This window comes from Podarcis erhardii (assembly GCF_964252035.2).
Source record: "Podarcis erhardii genome assembly, chromosome: 12".
NCBI lineage: Eukaryota > Metazoa > Chordata > Lepidosauria > Squamata > Lacertidae > Podarcis > Podarcis erhardii.
The window spans coordinates 29,449,768-29,474,106 of record NC_138513.1 but is presented as its reverse complement, the minus strand read 5'-3'; the positions used below and the strand labels follow the sequence as shown (position 1 = coordinate 29,474,106).

At 42.2% G+C, this 24,339-nt stretch overlaps 1 protein-coding gene and 1 long non-coding RNA gene across 3 annotated transcripts; one reads left to right on the top strand and one right to left on the bottom strand.

Moving 5' to 3' along the window:
* The first annotated feature begins 92 nt into the window (after positions 1 to 92).
* LOC309325739 lies at positions 93 to 9,195 on the top strand. 2 transcript variants are annotated; one of them, XR_014149928.1, is made up of 3 exons: positions 93 to 230; positions 5,841 to 5,909; positions 8,198 to 9,195. It is a non-coding gene; the product is annotated as an uncharacterized lncRNA (long non-coding RNA). The 2 variants fall into 2 exon arrangements; XR_014149929.1 differs by lacking the exon at positions 8,198 to 9,195 and adding an exon at positions 7,383 to 8,082.
* KLHL7 (kelch like family member 7) lies at positions 2,149 to 22,316 on the bottom strand. Its single transcript, XM_081882112.1, has 11 exons — positions 21,913 to 22,316; positions 19,546 to 19,648; positions 17,582 to 17,675; positions 17,246 to 17,370; positions 14,323 to 14,498; positions 12,966 to 13,140; positions 9,994 to 10,136; positions 7,248 to 7,488; positions 5,537 to 5,738; positions 4,973 to 5,070; positions 2,149 to 4,153 (listed from the first exon to the last, which is right to left on the bottom strand). The coding sequence occupies exons 1-11, from the start codon at positions 22,030 to 22,032 to the stop codon at positions 3,870 to 3,872; spliced, it is 1,761 nt and encodes a 586-aa protein (XP_081738238.1). The 5' UTR covers positions 22,033 to 22,316; the 3' UTR covers positions 2,149 to 3,869.
* Positions 22,317 to 24,339: the final 2,023 nt, after the last annotated feature.

Sequence of the window (24,339 nt, the reverse complement as noted above, 5' to 3'; positions counted from 1 at the left end):
CGCTGGGCTAGCGCGAGCGCTCTCCGAACGGCTCTTTCCTAAGACGTCAGCAGCCCGCTGGCCGTTGGTGGAAACGAAAAAACAACAAGCGGCTTCGGCGCGCGCAAGAGCCGTTGGGAGCGGCCGTTGAGGAGCCGCGGCGAGGCTTCGAAGCGCCGTTTCCTCGCTCTTCCAAGCTATGGCGTGACTTTCCAGGAGACGACGTGGGGCAGCGCCGTCCTCCTGCCCAGGTCTGCTCAGCAACGGGGGCTGTTGAATTCGGTGGGGGGTTCTTCTCCTACGAGGAAGCGGCGGCGGGTTAAGACCGCAGGCAGCACGGGAGCGCCGCGCTAAGTGATGGCAAAACCCGTCAGCCTTCGTGGAGCCGACGTCGTCAGATGAGCTAAGAGTCTGTGTATGACAGAAATTTGGCAAGCACTATACGTCATAGTGCACTGTCAGCCCCCAAATGCTGCAGGGTTAGCTAGGAAAAACACATGAACAGGTGTCTTTTTGTTTTATTCCTCCACCCTCACCCTTAACTCTCCTCCTGATGGTGACTTTCCAGGTTCAGGGGACGCTTAAGTCTCTGAATGCTAGTTCCTGGGGAGCAAAAGCCCACAAAGGCTATTTGCTTTGTGTGGCAGCTATGGGCTTTTGGAAAGCAACTACTCATGGGTGTAGCCAAGGGGGTTTGGTGCCGCCCCCAAATCAAGTAAATCAATAAAAAATACAAAGTAACTGAGGTTCTGCCCCACTAACTTAAAGCCTGTCACCCCAACATAAATCCTGGCTAAGCCCATGGGACTACTTAGGATTTCCACATTGGCTATTGCCTACTAGATGAGCCTTTTATGCCAAGGCAGTAGGGTGGTTCTTACTTCTTTATTATTTATTTATTTATTAAATTTATATGCCACCCTTCATCCAAAGACCACGTGTGACTAGGTTCATGTTAAGAGCCCTGAGCAGTAATATAGAAATAAGACTATACATCAACATTGTCATTTTGACTCTAAATCCATTTAGAGATGCAAGTGTGTCAATGTGGTTCTCTTTCTCTGTTCTTAAAGTTGTACCTTGTCTTTACTTGCTTTTTCTTCTTTGGAGACTTCAAATGATAGGAACCATTTCCCAGCAGCAATCACTTAACAAATGTCCAAAGAGCGGTGTCTGTTGTTCTAGGTTTAGTTTATCGATATCTACCCCTCTACTTCTTAACTTGCACTAGAGTTTAGATTGGTGCTTTTTTCAAACCATGCCTTCAGCTGTCAAAGAACAGCAGTATGAAATAGCAGAGATTAACCTTAATGAAAAGCAATGTGCACTGGAAGTTGGCTTCCATATCTACCACTTCCAATGCTAACTCAGACTTGAAAGTAACTTTAATGCACCTTGATTTCTATTCCTCACAACTCCATTGGCAGCATTCAAAAATGTTGTTAAATGAGAAAAGTGTACAATAAGAGCACCCACAGATATGTGTTTGCTCCTAAGTACTAGGTTTTTTTATTTAATGTATTTCTTTTACTATTACTAAAATTCAAAAGCAGGTTAAATTAAAAATACATAATAGAACAGCAGAATAAAATATGCAAAAACCAATAAAATCATCATAGGCAGCTGATTTACCCAAACACCTGGGTGAACTACTCTTCAACTGGTACCAAGAGTTGGTGCCACTTGTATTTGAGAAGCAAGTGAATTCAAGGCACCTGTAACAAGAATCCTTTTTTCCATCTCGGAACATATTGAATTTCAGGCAAATGTGGCACAATCAAGGCAGCATTCCACATCAATCTTAATGTACAGGCAGGTCTATTTGAAAGCAGACACTCTTGTCGAGTATTCTATTCTATGTACTACTTCATTGTCAGCCCTACAAATTGCTGCCTTAAAGAGTTTCTTCCTCTACTTGTGTATTCATAAAATTTGCTTAGATTTCTTTTCTATCTTTTAATATGGACTCCCACATTAGAATGAGCTTTTCCTTGAATGAAGAATACAATTGGGAAAGGGCTGGAACTTTCTGGCTCTTCCCAGCCAGACAGATCTTTTCTTACCAAAGATAATGCTACTGATTTCCCCTAAAAGATAGTCCAGGTTATGGAAATAAAGTCTCTTCACATATGTTAACATGGACTATTAAATGAACACTTCATGACCACCTTAAGAAAAACATATTTATTTAACAAAGTTTACTGACAACAAGCCTCACTGAGGTATGTTTCCAAAAAAATTGCTTCTACTTAGCAAAAGTAATCAGTAGGCAAGGTTTATCAATACATTATTTGTTAATACACAAAAACAGTCCAATAAAACTTGTTGCACCGAGTCCATTTACTAAGAACTGACAATGAATCAGTTTTGTCACACAATGTCTAGTTACGTAACAGGGATATATCTAGAATTAAGGAAAATGAGTTTTCATACTGGCTGGTCCATATTTGGACTGATGGAAGTTAAATGTGCACTATATGGGAAGCCCCTTTAAAAACAAAAAAGTTAAAACTAGCATCTGCTAGATTTAAGTTTCTTATTGATCAAATTATTCCATTTTTGGCAAAAGGTTTGAGAGGAGGGAAATACTTTAAAACATAATATAAAAAATGTGCTTCAGAATTTATTTAAAGACCCAACATGAAAAAATAGTCATTTTAAATATTAGACTTGCATCACGCTGCAGGCATGTGTATCACTTTAACATAGTATTAAAGGCAGTATTACAAAGTATACAAAAATGTACTTTAAATAATATAGGATGTTCTCAACCTAAAGCACATATTATACCCCAAACATGTTTTTGCACAAATCCTAAGTCGTTCACTTTCTCACATGTAAGCTTATGTCAATCATTTTACAGTACACACTGCAGTTTTTGGAACTTCAGATGCATATTAAATCAGGCATGTAAAAAATGATACGAATTTTGATCTACCCCAATGAGAACAAGGAATTGGAAGGAACAGACATTCTAAACAAACTTATTTCCTGGGTTTTACTTCGGCTACCCTACAACTTATTAGACTGCAATAAGGGACAAAACCAATGAATGGAAATTGCCTGGGCAAGTTTAGTTCCACTCCAACTATTCCTAACAACACATTTACTTTCTCCTGTAAAACAGCTGCCTTCTAGTATGCCTAGGTAGTACTCCTGTAGAGAGGTGCAGTATGTACCCTCATCTGCACAGTAAATGTTTTAGGAAGTAGATGCACTAATGAAAAAGCATCATATCCCATGCACATGGTGGACAGGACATAGTGGAAACATACCACAGGTTTGTGGTTTTGCACAGATGGCATTAAGAACATGGAGGAGGGAGTAATTGCCTGTTGCCAGTCACCATTCCAGTTGCGTGAAAGATGCTCATATAAGATATGCCCCTAGTTATCTGAGCCTGCTCAGTACCATAAATAGTTAGAAAGCACAATATGTTTCACTTAGTAACTGGATACCATCCTGTGGGGGACCTGCATTGAAGTAATGCAGTATCTCTCTTTGCAGAACAGATGTTTGAGCAAAGTTACTCCAACTAATAGGGTTTGTTTCATTCATTTTTGCTACCTGAAGATTTTAATTATTTCAAACTCTGAAAAATGAAGGTTACTAAAAATAATCTTTTGTTGGAATATTTCACAGTATACTTAGACAGCAGAGTTTGTGGCAAAACTGCACACATGCATCTTAAGGAAACTTCATGTGTCTTCAATCTAGGGTTGTAGATTCTTGAGTTACTTCCAAAAAATAAAACTTTGACAAGCAAATCCACTTTATACACATAGTGGAGATAAAGTAAAGGATTTCATTCAAAAAATTTCTGTAGTACCGACTTCTTGACAAGATGAAATTGAAATGCAGAAACATCATAAGTAGCAATCCTGAAATCTTCATGTTTCTAGTGTCTCCTCATTTGCTCCACAAGTATCAACTACACAGATTAAACAACTGGTCACTGGGAAAGCACGGACTTTAGAGTTGGCTATCCATTTATCAGTTTCAGTATTATATTCAAGGATGTGCCCCAAACGACCTACACCCTGAAAGCCTGCTAAGACATAAACTATGGAACCCACAGCAGCACATTTTACAGTCACACCTTTCCATGGCATGGGAGAGACCATCTTCCACTCATTCACTTTAATGTCATAATATTCCACATTGTCTAAGCCACCTTTAAAGAGAAGGGAAAACACACAGATAAGTATCAGCCATGGTTTCTCAAACTTCAACATAGTGATCACTTGAGATACAGAATCCTTCCCAAGTGGAACTTCCTCTAGTATGGTGAAGTAAAAGCAATAGCGCCAAGGATGGTTTGAAAAATTTAGCATCTAAAATTATCTGGGACTAAATAACGGAGGAAAGCAAAGAAAATCCAAGGTTTGAAAACAAGATCAAAGTTATCAAAGGGTGATAATAATTCCAAATTTACAGTGCAATTCTTCTAAATGTTCAATGGCACTTACTCTGAGGTATGTAGGTATAGAATTGTCCTCTTAAAAGTCTCAATTTCCACTGCTTTAAGGATAAATTATTTTAATTTTCTATATAAATGGTATTAAACCCTATGTATAGGAATATCCCAGTCATGATGGATATATGCTTTGTAGCTGACTTTCTTATATGGGAGAGTATGTAAAATTACAGTGTACTGGTAGAGAAGTGTTTATTTTTAAAAAATACTCTACATGTGATACCATTAACAGAAAAACTGCAGGTCTGGACAAATCTGGTCAAACAGCAAATATCTCATATTCACTCTTCCAGTGAGGCATGACTGCAAGACTGCTTCCACTAACCACCCTAAAAAACATGCAGGGACACAGCTCATTCTGCCATTAAGCTGGTGGTCCAACAATCTTCACCAGTCAGTCGACTTGAAACTGTCACATCCATCCAAAGCTGGCCAATTTTGAGAAGCTGTAGCTGGCACAATTATTGGTACACCTTACCTTTGGCACAGCAGATTTTAATAAAAAATATCAATTACCTAAGCCATTCTGTCCCCCAACGGCAAATATTTTGTCTTTCACAAACACAAGTCCATGATTTTTTCGGGCTTCAAGCATCGGACACAGCTCTGTCCACCTGAAAATATATAAAGCATGTAATTTTAAAAACACGTTCACTCAATTTCATACCATGAGCAGTTCTTTTTCCATCAAGTATGGTAAATACCAAAGTTGCAGAGAAGGGAATTTATAGTTAACTTATGATTTAGTTCCACTATTGCGAAAGCATGCCAGAGGAACTGTCAGTTAAAATGGAGCACAGATCTAAGCTAATTTTGGTCGCTTAAAAGCTCTTGCTCCTTATAAAAATACGTGACATAATAAACGGTAGAACAATATTAACAAGAAACAAAATTCACAGCATCTGAAATATCTAAAAGGCTTTAAAACCTGATTTAAAAGTTTTAACTGCCCTCCTAATGCAAGCAGTGAAAGAGCCTCACAAATCTGCCAGGGAAGGGCACTCCAGAAGAAGTTACATTTGTGTAATTGGCCTGTGGATGGTTAAACACACAATTAAATTGATTGAAATCAATACATACGTTTCTGTTGCTGGATCATAAACTTCACAGGAATTCAAGACTCTTCCAGAAACATTGTTTCCTAAACTTCCTCCACATACGTATATGAGACCATTTGCCTCTACCATCCCATGACTGCATCGCTGAGTCAGCATACTGGGCTTTGTGTGCCAACTTTCTGTTCTGGTATCATAGCATTCGAACAAATATAATGCAGAATTTCCTTTAAATAAAAAGACAAGCAAACTGATTTAGAGAATATTTGGAGATTCTATGAATTACATGCAACACTGCAATAAGGTCACTGTTGTAATTTGTCTTCTAGTGCAGCAGTTGAATGCTTCACATGACACTTCAAGCTGTACGGTTTTAAGGTTATGTTTTCCAAAACAAGGTACGTGATCCTATATACAAGCAACCTTCCTGTGATACTGATAATCCTTTTAAAAAAATCATTTTCTATGCCATCTGCATCCAAAATATATACAATTCAGGAAACAAAGTCCTCCTTTGCAGCAATAGCATAATCCACATGGAACTGCCCATTTGCTGATATCACTACTCGTAGTCCTGCTCTGAATGCCCTGGTATCAGAGATTAAGCAGGTGGATACCTGGTATTCCTCTCTCAGTGCTGGTGCTCAGACTTTGCAACACCCTTTCCAGAGATGTTGACTTGGCATTCTCTGTCTTATCCTTTCAGCTCCAAGCCAGTTTTTTTCAGGCAAGCACTTAAGGAATGGAAGGAAGAGAATGAAGCAGCTCCTGCTTTACTGTTTAGCTGATGTTAAATCTATGAATGTGTTCTGTTTGGTATTTTAGATTTTGGCTATTCTATTTTTGTTGTTTGAATCTTTGTTACCTGCTCTGGCTTTCTTAGATAGAAAGACGCCACATAACAGAGCACTGGTGTTTTCCTTTTTGAATGTGAATAAATACCGAAAAGGTTGGAGACCCTCTCTCACAATCCTGTCAACATAGTAGCAAAGATAGAACCACAGAAGGAAGACACTCTCCCCATAGTGAGTGCAAACTGGCAAAACCATTAGGAAAGGTGGACTGAGCTTCACTTGCTGCAACCGTCCAATAGATCTGTACTAGAAATACACGTTATGAAGCCAGTTTGCCTCATATAGCTAATGCGGAAAATGAATTTGCAGGGGAGAACTAGTGGGCATTTAATCTATCCCACACATGTTCATTATCCCCTGCACTATCTATGATGTCCCAACTGTAGTATTTTCTGAGCTGTCCCACAAAAATACAAGTGGGCATAGGGTTGCAGCCTGGGGGTGAGGTAAACCACGAACTCTTGCTGTCTGTACTGTACCTGTTGTGCTGTAAGTTACAGATAAATGTCAGAAATATACAGTACTTTCATTTCCAGATTTAGGTGGCTAAATGAAGCTGACATGACAAATATCCCTTCTAAAAATACACGGTTGTATCCAATACCAGTCATACTAAGACTAGTCCTATTGAAATTCAGGGGCATGACTAACTTAGGTCCATTAATTTCAAAGAGTGTAGTCAGAGCAGAACTTAGTTGGATACAGTTCACTGGTTTTTTTGTTTTTTGCTCTGTGTTTTAAGGTCCACATTGGATAAGCTGGCTTCTGAGTTTTGGCAGTGAGTGCCATCTCTTTTTTAAAGTAAAATTCAATGACAACAGTAGGGTGCCACACACGACTTCTACTTTACAGACCCACCAGCAGACCCTTCAAGTGTCTTACCTACTTCAGAACCACCAGATGTATATATTTTACCCTCTGCTGCACAAGCTGCAAGGCTATCCCGAGGTGTTGGAGGCCCCAGCTTGGAATACCAGCTGTCTTTCACAACATTGTAACAGTCCATTCGCTTTATAGGAAAAAGTTGGGAGCCGCCCAAAATATAAACCACGTTGTCCCAGAAAACACAAGCTGCATCCCTCCGCTTTTCAAAGGGACATCGGATGTCTGTCCAGCTGTAATCCTGTATGAGAAAAGATAGAGGTTTGGGAGAGAATACTGCGCTGTGTAAATTCTTCAGAATTCTGAGACCATTGTTATTTATTTGTCCAATGAAGCTGGTGTGGCATACATGGTTCTTCCCCCTGTCCATTTTACCCTCAAAATTACGTTGCGGGGTAATTTAGGCTGACAGATAGTGACTCTCAAAGTCATAGCAGCTTTATAATGAAGTAAGGACTTCAACTTGCATGTGCCTTGTCTTAGTCCAACACTAACCACTAGGCTTTTATAAAAATGGACAGTACCTACCTTGATAATAGTAGTACACCACATTTGTATGTTGGGAAGCGATGTGGAGAAGAGCCTGGAAAGCTGTCTGCTATCTAGCTCCTGGTATTCTCCGAGTGGCCTTTCCTAACCAACTGCCACTACAAGGCTGATTCAAGAACCATTTTGCTCTGACAGGAGTTTTAGTTTTCACAATTTTTTTTCTCCCCTTGTAGCATGTATTTGCTATTTCACTGCAAAGCTTTGATTGATTTTAATGTTTTATGCAAACCGCTTTATGATGTCTGCCTGAAAAGTGGTGTACGGTATCTTAAATAAATAAATAAATGTGAGCTTATGGAACGGTGGAAAACTCGTTTGCATGTATTAGAGTGGGTGTTGAAAAAAATGGGGCTTAGATCTAATAGGCCACTGTTACCGTCTTTACCACTGTTTTATTATAGGTGGAATCCTGTCTGCAGCGGACACACTGCTCAGACAATATCATAATTATTGAAAACTTCCTTCATACCCGTTTGCAGAGATTAATTATGTTAATGTGTTATCTTCATATCTTCCTTACATTTGGGGCATCAACAATAATTAACTGGAGGATAGGGGTGGAGAGGAGGGCAAAAGTAATCAACTGAGAATCTGTTTTGAGAAACTCCTGGCTGTTATTAGTTGGCTTGATTTTAAAATTCAATAGATAAATGGAGTCAAGAAAGAGAACAGAACAATACAAAAAAGTGTTTAGAAGAAAATAGCAGATCTTAAGGAATAGAATCAGATAAAATAGAACTGGGGAAAATTTGTTGTCATGGCAACCAAGAACTCATTCTCCATGCTACAAATGATATATAATGTACCTTCAATTGGTTTACCTGTAATAAACTACAAATGGTGCTGCAAAAAACACCAGCAGAGTCATCAGTAGGGTTGAAAATGTATACAAACACAGCCAAATTTGAGCAACTGGGATAAATTAATGGAAATTAATGCACATTCCAAGAACAAGATAGTTACAAAAAGCAGCAAAAAGCAGTAAGTTCCTAGCTATATCACAGTCAAAGTACAAGACAACACTACATTCTTTAAAACTGCTTTTTAATTGTAATTTTTTATTTTTAAAAATTGTTTTCAACTGTTTTATGGTGTTATTGAGCTGTTTATGTTTATATTTTGTTTATGTATTTTGTGGTTTTATATTGTAATTTTATCTTGTGAACCGTGAGACCTGTGGGTATAGGGCGGTATATAAATTTAATTAATAATCATAATAATATTGCCTGAGCCAACATACCTGTGTATCCCCTGTTGTATCAAAAACCTCAGGTATAAATAAGATGATCATCTAAACAAGATTCTATTTACCTGCACTATCTCAATGGGATGTTCATTCATGTGCTTTTCTCAATCTGGGTGCAATTAGTCACATGAAAATATATTTTAAAACAATTGATAGAGCATTTATCTGCCAATATGTTGAATTGCAGTGAGTACGAAAAATATAGTCAATAATCATTATAGCTTTCTAGTCCAGCAACATCTTGCATTAGCAGAGGCTGACAGAACATATTCAAAAGATAGCAAGCATAAGATGACAATTCAGTAACTCCCACCCCAATAGACATTGCTGAGGCACCACAGCAAGGATTCTGAAAGCCATGAAACAAGTAACTAATGCTCACTTTTAGGTTGTTCAAATAAGGGGGGCCTTCACTCCCACAAAGCATCCTTCTGACAGACTACTCCATTTGCTGAAATGATCACAAGAGGGGGATTTATTGGGCTTGGAGGACATACTTCCTCTCAGACCAGTTTCCCCCATTTCCCCATGTGAGTTTTCACAGGATTCAAATTTGTTACTTTAATAATGATCAACTATTTGGGGATTTTAATTTATAAATGACTATAGAAAATAGAAATCTATTTCTAGCAACAATGAAAGTCCATACGTAAGTGTAAGAAACATTAAAGTTGCCATAGAAACCTCAAAAACTTCAAAATAGCTCTGCACTACAGAAAGTTCCCTGTATCATCTTGCTATCCCTTATTACATTGTTCCTTACAACCTGTCCTCCCACAATTTAACAACAAAAACGCTTGTTTTGTGAAATCTCACAAGTGCAAGAACAAACTAATTTTATATCTATTCTCATATCTATATCTGTAGTGATGAAACTGGTTATATAATGAAAGAGATGATGTATTTTTCGGCTACACACTATCTGTTGAAATTCTGAAAGATCAGAGCTACCTTTGGATTAAAATACCGACATGACTGTGGCTGTGAGCCACCAAACAAGGCAATGCGGTAATCGTGCTTTTTTCTTCGCGGGCGGGTTCCATCCACCAACTCTTCTCTGTCCTCTGGAGAAAGCAGATGGTATCTCATGCCACCTAAACCAGAAGGCATACACAATGATTCCATGTAATTCTAAGAGAAATCTCTGTTTCCAAAGCAAGGATAGACAAAAATTAAAGAGGAGGGGAAAATAAAAGTCTGTTTTTAACCATTTTTCAAAAATCACATGCAACCTCTGAAATACAGAAAGGCTGCCACAAAAAAAATGATGAAGTGTCTTTAAAACATGTTTTTATAGTCACTGATATATATAAAGTACCTGTACAGTGAGACAAACTGATTACCATGGAATAAACCTCTTGGAATATTATGCCACTGAGTATGTCATCAAATACACTGGGAAGAAACATCAACATCCAATATGTTTTAAATAATCAAAGCTTAGTATCTGTAAAATATTTCTCACTACACCTAAACAAGAACACAGCTTAAAGGTTTTATCCAATCTTTCCTTCTTTTTCTTTGTTTTTACTTAGCATATACTTGAGAAGCAGCCCGGATCTGCATTGAAGACACAGATGGTGGTGCGTAGGTTTACTGTTCTTCAACAGCTGAGAGAAATGTCATTACTCAGGCTATTTTTGTATAGATATTAATGTTCTTACCAATTATATCTGAAGCCTAGGAAATCTGAAACATACGAGCTGGTTTTAAAGGCATACTGATCCTTCCAATAACTATTTTTTTCAGGTATTAAGGTGGCCTTTGGTAATGAATAATCTGGTATCTTCTATTTTGCATCTTAAAGTGGGGCCCAGTTTATTGAAATAAGTTACTTTAGCGAAGAGGAGGGTGGGATGATTTGGTGGGCATGTTTTCCTGGGGTTAGGTGAAAGGTGGATGGATGCTGGCTAGCCACCAACCCATGGCTGCAGTAATCAACAGAAGGAAAGGGGGAAGGAAGATGTTGATTATACTTGTCTTTGTACAGGATTCCCAGGATCATTGCTGCCATCCCCCCACTCATCCAAATAGGACATGTGGGTCACAGAAAAATCCTAGAGCACTTTCTTCAACTTCACTCCAGCTGGAACAAAAAGTGCGCAAGGGCACAAAGACAAACAAAATGAACTTGAACTTGTAGCTGAGGGAATTCTACAACCAAGGTGCCAACACATAGAAGGCCTTCTACTATTATTCAGTGGTTGGGAAAACTGTAGTCAGACCTTGGGAAATCTTAAATTGATATAATGGGGAAAATGCGGTCCTCCAGATTCCCTGGTCCCAGACCATTTAGGGTTTAAAGGGCAAACAAAAGAATTCAATTACGCTCAAAAGCAAACTGAAAGATAGGTGAAGCCCTTTAAACGCTGGAGGACTATGTTCACCGTAGTTGTTGGCATCTATCTCAGGAGACAATGGAGGAGTGTGCCCTTAGGGGTGAAGTCAAACTGTTGGAGAGGTACGATGTCTGCTGTGGCTGTAGAGGCTGATGCAGGAGAGACATGTTTTGTTGCTGACTGACTGTCTCTAGGTACTCGATTATCTCCAAGGGATTTCCATGCTGGGGGATTGATATTGCCATCATTCATGTATGTTTGCATACCACTTCATAACACAAGAGTTGGTCTGCCAATGGGCCTGGTGTCTGAAGCCAGCTCCCTGTAGAGCACGTCTTTGGGGATCCTGCCATCTTCCATTCTGTGGACATGACCAAGCCACTGAAGACTTTGAGACAGGAGTGCTGGGAATGTAGGCTTGGGAGAGCACATCCTTGTTTGAGATTCTGTCCTGTCATGTGATGCGCAAAATCTTCCTTATATAGCAAATGTGGAAGGCTTCTGGTGATTGTAAGCTGCCCACGACTCATTTCCATAAAACAGTGTGCTCAACATGCAAGCTGGGCTGCCTGCTTCAATGGGTGCTTAGAGTTCAGAGTATCACTCGACAAGCACCAGGAAAACTACTGCGCCAGCAGAACTACTGTTATACAAATCAATGGTGCAATTGCACTCAGAAAAGGGCAACCGTGATCAATGGGATAGAGCAACTCCCCTGGGAGGAGAGGTTGCAGCATTGGGGCCTCTTTAGTTTAGAGAGAAAGCAAGTAAAAGGTGACATAGAAGTGTATAAGATAACCATGGTATGGGAAAAGTGGATGCAAATAAGTCTGTCCGTCCCCATCTCATAACACAAACTCATGGACAACCAATGAAGCTAAATACTGAGGATTCAGGACAGACAATAGTAGTTCTTTACACAGTACACTGTTACGCTGTGGACTTCACTCCCACAGGAGGCAGTGATGGTGACCAATTTGGATGGCTTTAAACAATGGTTATGGAGGATAAGGCTATCACTAACCACAAAGGCTATGCTCTGCCTCCACAACTGGAGGCAGTATGCTACTAGTTGCTGGAAACTGCAGGAGGGGACACTGCTCTTGTGCTCAGCTCCTGCTGTTAGGCTTCCCATAGGCATCTGGTTGGCCACTGTGAGAACAGGATGCTTGACTAGATGGGCAACTGGTCTGATCCAGCAGGCTCTTACAATTTTATGAAACTCTGAAGTGACCCATAACTGCTCGAAGCTGTCCCGTAACGACAAGGCATTTCCTTATTTTGGTATCCACTGTTCAAGGCTGTGACACACAAATGAGATTTCTGAAGGTGGAAGACTCTGAACCATGAAGCTCATATAGTCTGCAATTTATTAGACATAGTTCTAACTGCAGGAAATAGAATGCAGATATTAAGGGCTACTAGTCGGCTTTGATTCAGCTTCCTGGCACAGAGAGAACAGGGTTAATCCTACCTTTCTTTTGTACTTACCTGCTAAAATGCATTTAAATGGATTTAAATTTAAATTTTCTTCTTAAAGAAAAACTTTACAGAGAGTTGAGACAACTTGGAAGATAAACTTACTTATAACCATTTTGAGGCACTCAGGGTTGTCCTGGATAAGTGGCTCAGCTTGTACTGTTTTACTGAGGAAATTTTTTGAAATTAAAGGAAACCTGACTTTAGCAAGAATGTCAACCATATAAGGCTGACGGTTTGGCTCGTCATACTTCAGCCACCTGACGGCAGCATCATAAACCTAGAAATAAGAAAGAAAAATACATCTGTGTACTTACAGTAGCAGCCATCTATAGAACCAGGAAATTGATAGCTCAGCTGTTACAAAAAGGAAGTCTAACTTAGGATCTTCAAAGAGCTTTTAAAAATAATTACTTGCTATACCTTTTATTGCCAGTTAGATGGGTTTAAGTCCCTCATTCAGGAATGGCTAAGAAGAAATCCCAAATTTAAAAGCTGCTTCTGATCTCCTGAGATAACAAAATTCAAAGCCATGACTATTCAGAGTTGTGAAACCACAAGCAACAGCTGAACTAAGATAGACCAAGTTATTTTATGATAATTATTACAAAGTGAACATGCATGTGTAAATTGGAGTGAAATAACTCACAGGGCTGCCACTTACCTGGAAAATACAATTTCACTTCTAACATATTTCAGCCACTGAAGCAATTTTTATGTCCCCCCACACTAAATGGGATCCACCACACTGAAAGGATCTAACTTTGTTTCAGTGAAAAGTTTACACTTTCTTGAAGCAATTAGATAACGTGGAAAAATCCCAGATATAGTAGTAGCTATGCTAATACCTTTTGGTCCTTCATAGTAACTACTCTCAATGTTTTTAGAAAGAGTCGCTTCAACTGTCAAACATTACACCATGATACCCAAGAACGAGACAGAAAACCAACTACAAAACTGAGAAAACGCCACAAACAGCAAAAAGGAGGGGGTGAAATATCAGATGCCAGAAAGTCTCAATCTGTTTTGGAACAAATTTTCCTTGAGGGCACTTTTTAAACAACATTTCTCATAAAAAAATAGGATATTATAGCAACTCCTACTTCAAGCACCTGATGTTCCAGCCTTTTTTCCTGCCAAAAATTAATCAAATACTGATCCTTTAGTTTTGATGCAGTTAAGCACTCCTATATTTGAGGCCCTTTTCACATTACAACTCCCCATGCCACTTTGAAGGCTGCTCCATTAAGTCATTTGACTTTGTGGGGAGATGAGACCTGAAAAGCTGGAGAATCTGGTTGGAAACTCATACAGACACTAAAAGTTCTGCCAGCAATTATTTGCATTCCACTTTTGACAGGAAATGTTTCCACACAGATTGCATATTTACAGTAAGATAGCTAAAAACACAAACCCTTATTTCAGATGCAAGACTAAGATAGCTATGAAACTGGACCCTCACCTGATCTTCTGCTCTTACAGTTAGCGTGTCTTGATTCAGGAGATGTGTTACACGTTTGACATCTAGCTGTAGAAACTCGTCTGTCTTGTAAACCTCTGTGAAATGCTGGTGGATAAAGTCATCTGCAGTAGCCTTGAGCTCTGGGCAGTCAAGACACTCTGCTAACACACTTATACCTAGTGCAAGATAGTAAAAAATTATGAAAAGATGTTTAAAATTCATGAAAAAGCATATTGGTTGGAATTAAACGTTGTGCTCTTACGAATGTTCCATCTGCACAAGCATTGCAGCTTGATAGATGGAACACTCACTCTTGCCCCCTCCCTTTTGGGTTATCCCAATTCCCTCCTGTCAGTTTCAGGGCGGGCGTGGGAGAAGTAGAGGGGGGAAAGCCCCCTTGCGCAGAGTTTCTGTTGACAGAGCAGAATGCTGCCCATTTCTTTTTTATGTGAACTACCATGTTATTAATAATTTAATATAAGTTTTTCTCATCAGTGGCAAAAGTAATGACCAAAATAGTTATCTTGAGTAGTAAAATAATTGATGAAATCTATGAATTTGTCATGCACTAAGTACTAGAGAGACAATGATGTCATGTTAGCAACTTGGAAGAAAATCTTTAACAGTAGTCACATTCTATAGAAGACAATAGTTCAGTCTGGCTTATCTGAAAGCTAATCAGAGGTGGCAGGCACTGTATTATAATAATAATTTATAATAATTTATTATTTATACCCCGCCCATCTGGCTGAGTTTCCCCAGCCACTCTGGGCGGCTCCCAATCAGTATTAAAAACAATACAGCATTACATATTTAAAACATCCCTGAACAGGGCTGCCTTAAGATGTCTTCTGAACGTCAGGTAATTCTTTATCTCTTTGACATCTGATGGGAGGGCGTTCCACAGGGCGGGCGCCACTACCGAGAAGGCCCTCTGTCTGGTTCCCTGTAGCCTCACTTCTCGCAATGAGGGAACCGCCAGAAGGCCCTCGGCGCTGGATCTCAGTGTCCGGGCTGAACGATGGGGGTGGAGACGCTCCTTCAGGTATACAGGACCGAGGCCGTTTAGGGCTTTAAAGGTCAGCACCAACACTTTGAATCGTGCTCGGAAACGTACTGGGAGCCAATGCAGATCTCTCAGAACCGGTGTTATGTGGTCCCGGCGGCCACTCCCAGTCACCAGTCTAGCTGCCGCATTCTGCATTAATTGCAGTTTCCGGGTCACCTTCAAAGGTAGCCCCACGTAGAGCGCATTGCAGTAGTCCAAGCGTGAGATAACTAGAGCATGCACCACTCTGGTGAGACAGTCCGCAGGGAGGTAGGGTCTTAGCCTGCGTACCAGGTGGAGCTGGTAGACAGCTGCCCTGGACACAGAGTTAATCTGCGCCTCCATGGACAGCTGTGAGTCCAAAATGACTCCCAGGCTGCGCACCTGGTCCTTCAGGGGCACAGTTACCCCATTCAGGACCAGGGAATCCTCCACACCTGCCCGCCTCCTGTCCCCCAAAAACAGTACTTCTGTCTTGTCAGGATTCAACCTCAATCTGTTAGCCGCCATCCAACCTCCAACCGCCTCCAGGCACTCACACAGGACCTTCACCGCCTTCACTGGTTCTGATTTAAAGGAGAGGTAGAGCTGGGTGTCATCTGCATACTGATGAACACCCAGTCCAAACCCCCTGATGATCTCTCCCAGCGGCTTCATATAGATATTAAAAAGCATGGGGGAGACGACAGAACCCTGAGGCACCCCACAAGTGAGAGCCCAGGGGTCTGAACACTCACCCCCCACCACCACCTTCTGGACACGGCCCAGGAGGAAGGAGCGGAACCACTGTATAACAGTGCCCCCAGCTCCCAGCCCCTCTAGACGGTCCAGAAGGATGTTATGGTCGATGGTGTCAAAGGCCGCTGAGAGATCCAGCAGAACTAGGAAACAGCTCTCACCTTTGTCCCTAGCCCGCCGGAGATCATGAACCAGCGCGACCAAGGCAGTTTCAGTCCCATGGTGAGGCCTGAATCCCGATTGGAAGGGATCCAAATGGTCCGTTTCCTCCAGGCGTGCTTGGAGTTGTTCAGCAACCACCCGCTCAATCACCTTGCCCAAGAATGGCAGATTTGAGACTGGGCGATAGTTGGCCAAATTGGCCGGGTCTAAAGATGTTTTTTTAAGAAGCGGTTTAATGACCGCCTCTTTCAGCGGGTCTGGGAAGGCTCCCTCACAGAGGGAAGCATTCACCACCCCGCAGATCCCATCGCCCAGCCCTTCCCGGCTCGCTTTTATCAGCCAGGATGGGCAAGGATCAAAGAGACAGGTGGTCGGTTTCACTCGTCCAAGCAGCCTGTCCACATCCTCGGAGGTAACAGATTGGAATTGATCCCATGTAACAGGACCAGACAGAACTCTAGCACTCTCCCGCCCTGGCCCTGCTCCCACGGTGGAGTCTACCTCCTTCTGAATCTGAGCGATTTTATCTGCAAAAAACTTTGCAAAAGCATTGCAGGAGATCTTGGGGTCCCTACCAGGCCCCGGTGGTACAGGTGGTTCTGATAGATTGCGAACCACCTGAAAAAGTCTCCTGCTGCTGTTTTCTGCAGATGCAATGGAGGCGGTGAAGAAGGCCCTCTTCGCCGTCGCCATTGCCACTTGGTAGGCTCGACGTTGAGCTCTAACCCGTGTCCGGTCTGATTCAGAATGAGTTTTCCGCCACCGGCAGTACTATATGCAGTACTATATGCATATAGCAGTACTATATGCATGACAAATACATTTTCAAACCATAAAACTTGTTTTCCAGTAGAATAATACATGAAATGTATCATTAGCAAGACTGTCCTAAAAATGAAATAATCAAGGACCCAAAGTGCCAATTTTGAAAAATATCAAGAGTTCTTAGAAACAATATAGAGTGAGCCATCTTACCAAGACAATTTGAAGCATCAACTTGCTCTTTTAAGAAGTCCACACACATTTTTTTCACAGGTTCAATTTGATATTGATTTGCAGCATCTAACAATGACTGGACATTGTTGCTGTTTACGGAAATTCTGAAAAAAGCAGCAACATTACTATGACCAAAACATTTTCAACAAGAACTGGGAACATGATAATACACATAACTAGATTAAATTTTATAGGCAGATACAGTAGTACCTGTTGAACAAATAATTAAAATAGCATTAATTCACTTAACAGCTTTTCTGGGCTTCATATGAAGCTATCTGATGGGCAGATATTAAGAGTTACAAATAAACCTACCTTGCAGTATAAGCAAACTCCACAAGCTGCTCAATAATATCTGGCTCTGCATCTTTTAACTCCACTTCGTAAGACTTTGATTCAATCATATTTGCTGCAATTAGATACATAACACCATCATCTCACCTGAACAACAATTCCACCCCTGCACCCACATCTCAAAGGACCTGCTGCTCTAATTTAAGAGGGGGGGGGACAGTTGCAATGGAAGTTGTTAAGCGAACTTCAAGACAACCGCAGAGATCACTTACAAAATGAGCAGCAGAACCTAGAATTGACCAAGCTGGTATCTAGATTTAAATGTATTAACAACTGTTTTCCTAATTCCGTATTACTTATAGAAATCTTATTTACAGAAAAACAAGTACACTAAGAATAGGTGTATCAAGAACTTCTGGTCTCACAAAACTACATCCCAGTCTTACATACATTTCAACCCAGCTCAAGGTAGGAATGGGAACCTGTGGTCTTCCTGTTGGACAACTCCCATCATCCCTCACTATTGGCTGTGCCAGCTGAGGCTGATGGGAGACAGTCCAACAACATCTGGAGGACTACAGGTTTCCCTATCCTTGATGTAAAAATTAAAAAAGAAAAAACAGACTAATCCTAGTCAAACTTCAGTTGCACTGCACTTAAGTCGCTACCATGGTATTCTCAAATTGCAAAGGAGACCAAGCTGTAGAACTCTACCTCTCTACAGGAAAATTCTCCAAAACATTTAATTAGAAAAGATGAATTAGTATGGTATGAATGAGTTTGGACCTTAGAAACATCTGCACCTAAAGTTAGATAAAAAGAGGACACCTTCTTTTCCTCTAGAGCCCATTTTTAAAGACATTTAAATATTAAGCTTGGAGGTCGCAAATATGCCAGTCTCTCTGAAGCAGGTGTATTTTTGGCAAGTCTTATTATATACTGACTGCATGTGAGAAAGAGTTTTAGGAAGACAAGTGGAAAATCAGTGGCTTCACTGGTTCACATGTAAGACATGTTAAGTCAGTGTGTGGTTTACTGTAACCACACATACATACTGGCTCCCACCGAGACCATGGGTGCTTTACTCCTCCTTAGACATTTTAGGTCAGTGCGGTGGCAGCTAAGCCATGTTTTTGCTAAGTGTGTTGTCTGATTCTGGGACTGCTGTTAACACCTGTCCTCAACCATCATCTGTGGCCAAAGCTTGTCCTTTGGCTACAAGTCATGATTGAGGAGAGACCTGAACTATGATCCAGGGATTGGATCACACACTAAGCCAAATCTTGGTTTAGCTGCTGTACCAACCTAAAAAGCCTAGGAAGAAGCAAAGTGGCTGCAATCGTCTTCTTGGGAGACAGTATATTCATGCTAAGCCATGGTTTGGCTTAAAGCTGTTCTCCTGCATGGTGCTACTAAACTGCACTTGGGCTGACAGTTGGTCCAGCAACAGAGATGAAAGACAAGGAAGAAATATCACTGTAAAGATAACTGGAGAAGATTCAAGAGTTTCTACTTACATGTTATTAAACCAAATCTCCCTTTCTTTGCAGGCCCGCAATGTTATCAACTCAGTACATAAGCTTGTTGCCAAATGGTACCTTGAATCTACTGCAGGTTTCCGTTACCACAACGGAATGTCTTATCTGCTGGGGGTTGGACTAAATGACCCTCGAGGTCCCTTCCAACACTACAATTCTATGATTTCAACTAATTGCTTGGCTGTAACTTGCTCTTACAACAATCCACTTGTCCCAGTATGCAAGGAGAAACACACACAGTGGAAACTGTATTAATTATGGACTAAGGTAGAGGTTTTTTAATTGCGGTCGCCAACTTGGAGCCCAGAAATCTCCACATAGTCACAATTGAACCTGTGCCCATAGCAAAATGCATCTGGCTAATTTTGAACACTGTTGGTCAGTAGATGATGATGATGATGATGATGATGATTTAAACCAGTAGAAGTTGAGTAGCTGAAGACTTACTGGTAAACATCAAGTTAAAGAAGTGACTTGCTGAAGCAAGTACAACACGATGAGCTGGGATCTTCCTTTCCTGGACCATGAGAATGACATCACAGAGTGTTTTCTAGCGCAAAAAAGTCAAAATGATGACAAAACATGTAATATTTCACAATTTCAGAGAAATGTGTAGAAAGTCTTTTTTTTTTTTTTTTTTTTGCTAAATTAGTTACCTACAGAAATGTACAACAAACACTATTGAAGACAAAATCACAATTTTTCAAAGGAGCTCAAGGCAGTGTAAAGCTATGCCTATCTACTCAGAAATAATTCTTAGTTAGTTTAATAGGGCTTACTTCCAGGTAAGCATGTAGAAGATTGCCGGCTTAATACTGTAGCCAGCAACACATACTTAAAATAGCACTCATTGTCCCAAATGCTTATGGGAGGTCTAAATAGAAACAACTTGAACATTTGCTTCTTTCTTTATTGTCATTTCCACAACAGACCAAAATAGCAGAGTGACTAATGTGTTAGTTAAGTAGCTCTTAAATGAGACCAGGTTCCTAAAAAGTACTCTCTGCGTATACTTTGATGGATGCTCTCATTATTCTGTGCTCATTTAAAAGTTGCTGAACTAATTTCTAAAGGTAGAAAAGGTAGAAAAAGGAAGACACTGACAATTATTTTTCTTTGCTGTGGAAATGACAATGAAGGAAACTTAATATTTTCCAGTTGTCTCCATTTAGACCTCCAACTATTTGGGAGAAAGACTACCATTTAAGTGTTTATAGTTGCTAGAATATTAGCCAATGTGTGTAGCATTTTTAACTTGAAATATAGATAAGCACCTCAAGGCAACTGAACAAGAGCAAAGCTGTTACTGAGCTAAAATATGTTAATGATCTTAAAATTGGTACAGTGGCAGTTCTAGCAAGTAATGACAATACAAATCACCACTAAAGTAGATTATGAAGAAAATTGGTTGCATTCAACTCAGTGTAGACCCATTGAAATTAATGTCCATTACTTAGGATTAATTGTAATAGTCTACTCTGAGCAAAAGGTGAATACAAGCCACAGGTTAGCAAGGCAAATATTAAGCCTCATAGATCAGTAGACTGGTACTATCCAAACACATCTGTTAAGTACATGATTGAACTAGCAGTTTTCACCCCAGTTTCATAGTCATACACTAGTCATCTTCACTGAGCACACGACTAACTTGTACCTTCTGGAAGGGGACTGATGGTGAAGGTGTTACCTCCAACCACTATTTCCACTACAGCTTGCCAGCATTTGTAATGCTCCAGCCCCTACAGCCTGTTAACAGTTGCTCTGGTAATAGCTTTCCTGCACAAAAAGAGAGCTATTAACTCCTATGCCAGGCATAGGCAAACTAGGCCCTCCAGATGTTTTGGGACTACAACTCCCATCATCCCTGACCACTGGTCCTGTTAGCTAGGTATGATGGGAGCTATAGTCCCAAAACATCTGGAGGGCCGAGTTTTCCTACGCCTGTCCTATGCTGTTGTGATCACCTTTCTGTATCTCTAGAATACTATCCACTTGGGTGACATATGCTAGAGATAAAGGAAGATGAATCTGAATTAGGTTTACACATTTGCCAGGGTAACAGAAGTTGGGAATATTCTCATTTCCCCCCAGTGCATCCTTGTGGGTGGAACAACAAAGAGTTACACCAGATAAATGAGCAAAGAATGCAACGGGATGGTCTTGGCTTCACATCAACTGCTCTGTGTACCAGAGATCCATTGCAGCATGGTAATGCCCAAATATTTCCACTACAACTGCACTACAAATCCTGATGCTGCTTGTTCAAATATCACCTCTAACAGGAACTCATCAGGTAGTCAAGTTACAAGAAAGGAGATTCCTTCTAAACACATGGAAAAACTTTCCCGACAGTAAGATCTGTCAGTGAAAGTCTCCCTCTGGAGGTTGTGGGCTCTCCTTGGAGAGGCTGGATGCCCATCTGTCACAGATGCTTTAGCTGAGATTCCTGCATTGCAGGGGGGGGGGAGTAGATGGTCCTTGGGGTCCCTTCCAACTCTACAATTCTAATTCTTAGGCAAGGCGTCATCCGTGAGCCTCGTCAGCCATCCCCCACCTCTGCAATATGGGAGTCCTTACTGGCCTACTTTACAGGGCTGTAGTAAACAGCAACAAAACAATGCCAAGCACTTTGTGTTAGCTGTGTCCCCCCTGCCATGGGTTTCTTCTCCTACAACAACTCCGGGTTCACAAATGCCCAGGTGCCAGGCTCGTGGTCAACACCATGGGGGGGGAGAGGGAGATAGAAACATGTTCCTATTGGACCCCACAGGTCAAGGAGGCCTAGGAGGCCGGTCACCCCACACCCCGCCTTACTTGCTTCCTCATGGTGTTCATGACCCCCATGAAGCTGGCCAGCAATTTGGCTTCTTCACGGGCGGCGAGTTTCTTCTCCGTCTTCTTCTTGTTGCTCTTCTCCGACGCCGAGGCCGCCATGCTCCCTTCCCCTTCCCTCGCCTCCCTCTCGCCGGCGACGAACCGAAGGCTTCCTCAACCGACGCCCGGTCATAAACGGCAGTCAGCCAGGCTCCAACGGCCAACGCGAAGCGGCAGCCCCGGCCTCGCTCTGCGGCAAAAAGGGTCTCCCTCCGCCCAGCAGTTGCAGGCCCTCTTCCTACACCCCCAAATATAGGCTCCCCTGGCCAATCAGGAGGCAGCTCGCGGACTCGCTGTCCGCCAACACAAGTCCGCCCCTTCTCGGGAGCCGGCGAAGATTCAGCGGGTGGGAAAGGTAAACAAAGAAGGAGCCGGCGCGCCGTGACGTCACGCCGAAGCGCACGACCTGCCCGAGACAATGAGAGCGGGGGACGTGAGGAGGTGGAGAGTTGTGGGTAGGCGCCAGGTGCGCATGTGTGGATGTGGGCAGGTTGGTCCCTGAAGCGTGTCAAAGCAGCTCGAGTCTTCCCGAGGAGGGTGGGTCGCTCAGTCGCCCAGTATAGAAACACTCAGGATTGTAGAGATACGCCTCTTTCGTAAAGGAGGTGGCTCGGCAGAACACAGGAAAAGCACTGGCCCGTCTGTGGGGTGCGCTGCCCGCCGGAGGCCCCGCTCCGTTGTCCCCGTAGATGGTGCTGTGGGTTAAACCACAGAGCCTAGGACTTGCAGATCAGAAGGTCGGCAGTTCGAATCCCCGTGACAGGGTGAGCTCCCGTTGCTCGGTCCCTGCTCCTGCCAATCTAGCAGTTCGAAAGCACGTCAAAGTGCAAGTAGATAAATAGGTACCGCTCCGGCGGGAAGGTAAGTGGCGTTTCCATGTGCTGCTCTGGTTTGCCAGAAGCGGCTTAGTCATGACTCGGAAGCTGTACGCCGGCTCCCTCGGCCAATAAAGCGAAATGCGCGCCGCAACCCCAGAGTCAGCCACGATTGGAACCAGGACCATCTTCTTCGGCATGAGAAGTATGTGCAGATCATCTGAACGCATACAGTGATCCAGAAGTGGAGGAGGAGGAGGAAGGGCAACATCTATCCCCAATAGGGGCTGAGCTGGGAGCAGAGGTTTAAAACTCCAACCACCCCAGCACTCTACTTTTATTCTTGGAGGGAGCAGGTGGCACTGTGGTCTACTCTAAACTAAACCACTGAGCCTCTTGGGCTTACCGATCAGATGGTCGGCGGTTTGAATCCACTTGACGGTGGTGACCTCCTGTTGCTCTGTCCCAGCTCCTGCCAACCTAGCAGTTTTAAAGCATGCCAGTGCAAGTAGATAAATAGGAACCACTGTGGCGGGAAGGTAAACTGTATTTCTGTGTGCTCTGGTTTCCGTCACGGTGTTCCATTGCGCCAGAAGTGGTTTAGTCATGCTGGCCACATGATCCAGAAAGCTGTCTGTGGAAAGCTCCCTTGACCTGAAGCAAGATGAGTGCTGCACCCCATAGTTGCCTTTGACTGGACTTAACTGTCCAGGGGTCTTTTATCTACAGTGGTACCTCAGGATGCGAACGGGATGCATTCAGGAGCCCCGTTCGCATACCAAATGGGATCCGTTCCGGAGCCCTGTTTGCATCCCGAATGGAACGCAAGACGTGATGGTGCGTCTGTGTGTGCGGCATTTCGCTGCTTCCGCACATGCACGTGATGTCATTTTGAGCGCATGCGCGAGCGGCGAAAACCGGAAGTAACACGCTCTGTTACTTCCAGGTTGCCGCAGAGCGCAACTCGAATGCGCTGAACCCGAAGCACATTCAACTCGAGGTATGACTGTATTTTTATTCTTCCTTCTTTCTGCTGCTGCTGCCAAAACCAGTGGGGTCTTGGGCCCCTCAGAAAAATATTGTTACAGCCAGTGCTATTTTTCTAGAAAAAGAGGTGCCAGAACTTACCACGAACACCTCCCTTGTTCTCTTATAATGGCAATGGTGCCCACCTGAGAGGTAGGTGCAGGAACTGAGTTCAAGTGAGTTTTGGCCGCAGAAATGCCCTGGTTACAGCCACCCCAATCTCCAGCCAGTGGTGCAAGATTCCATGGATTGCAGGTGCGCTTACCAGCATCTGTGTTCCCTTTTGGGACAATGGGGCACAATAGAGATGTGGTCCCTTTATCACATACACAGGCCAACAACACCAATCCTCCCCCCCCCCCCCGCCCGACAACATACAAATCAATCTGGCTAACTTAACTCAATTCCTTGGGCCCTCTGATCTCTCGCTCTGCCATAAAAATAAAAAAAATACCACCCCAGTCATGCCAACTTGGATTACATAGTTGGTATAGAGTCAGAGATAGGTGGGACTAGTGGCCCATTT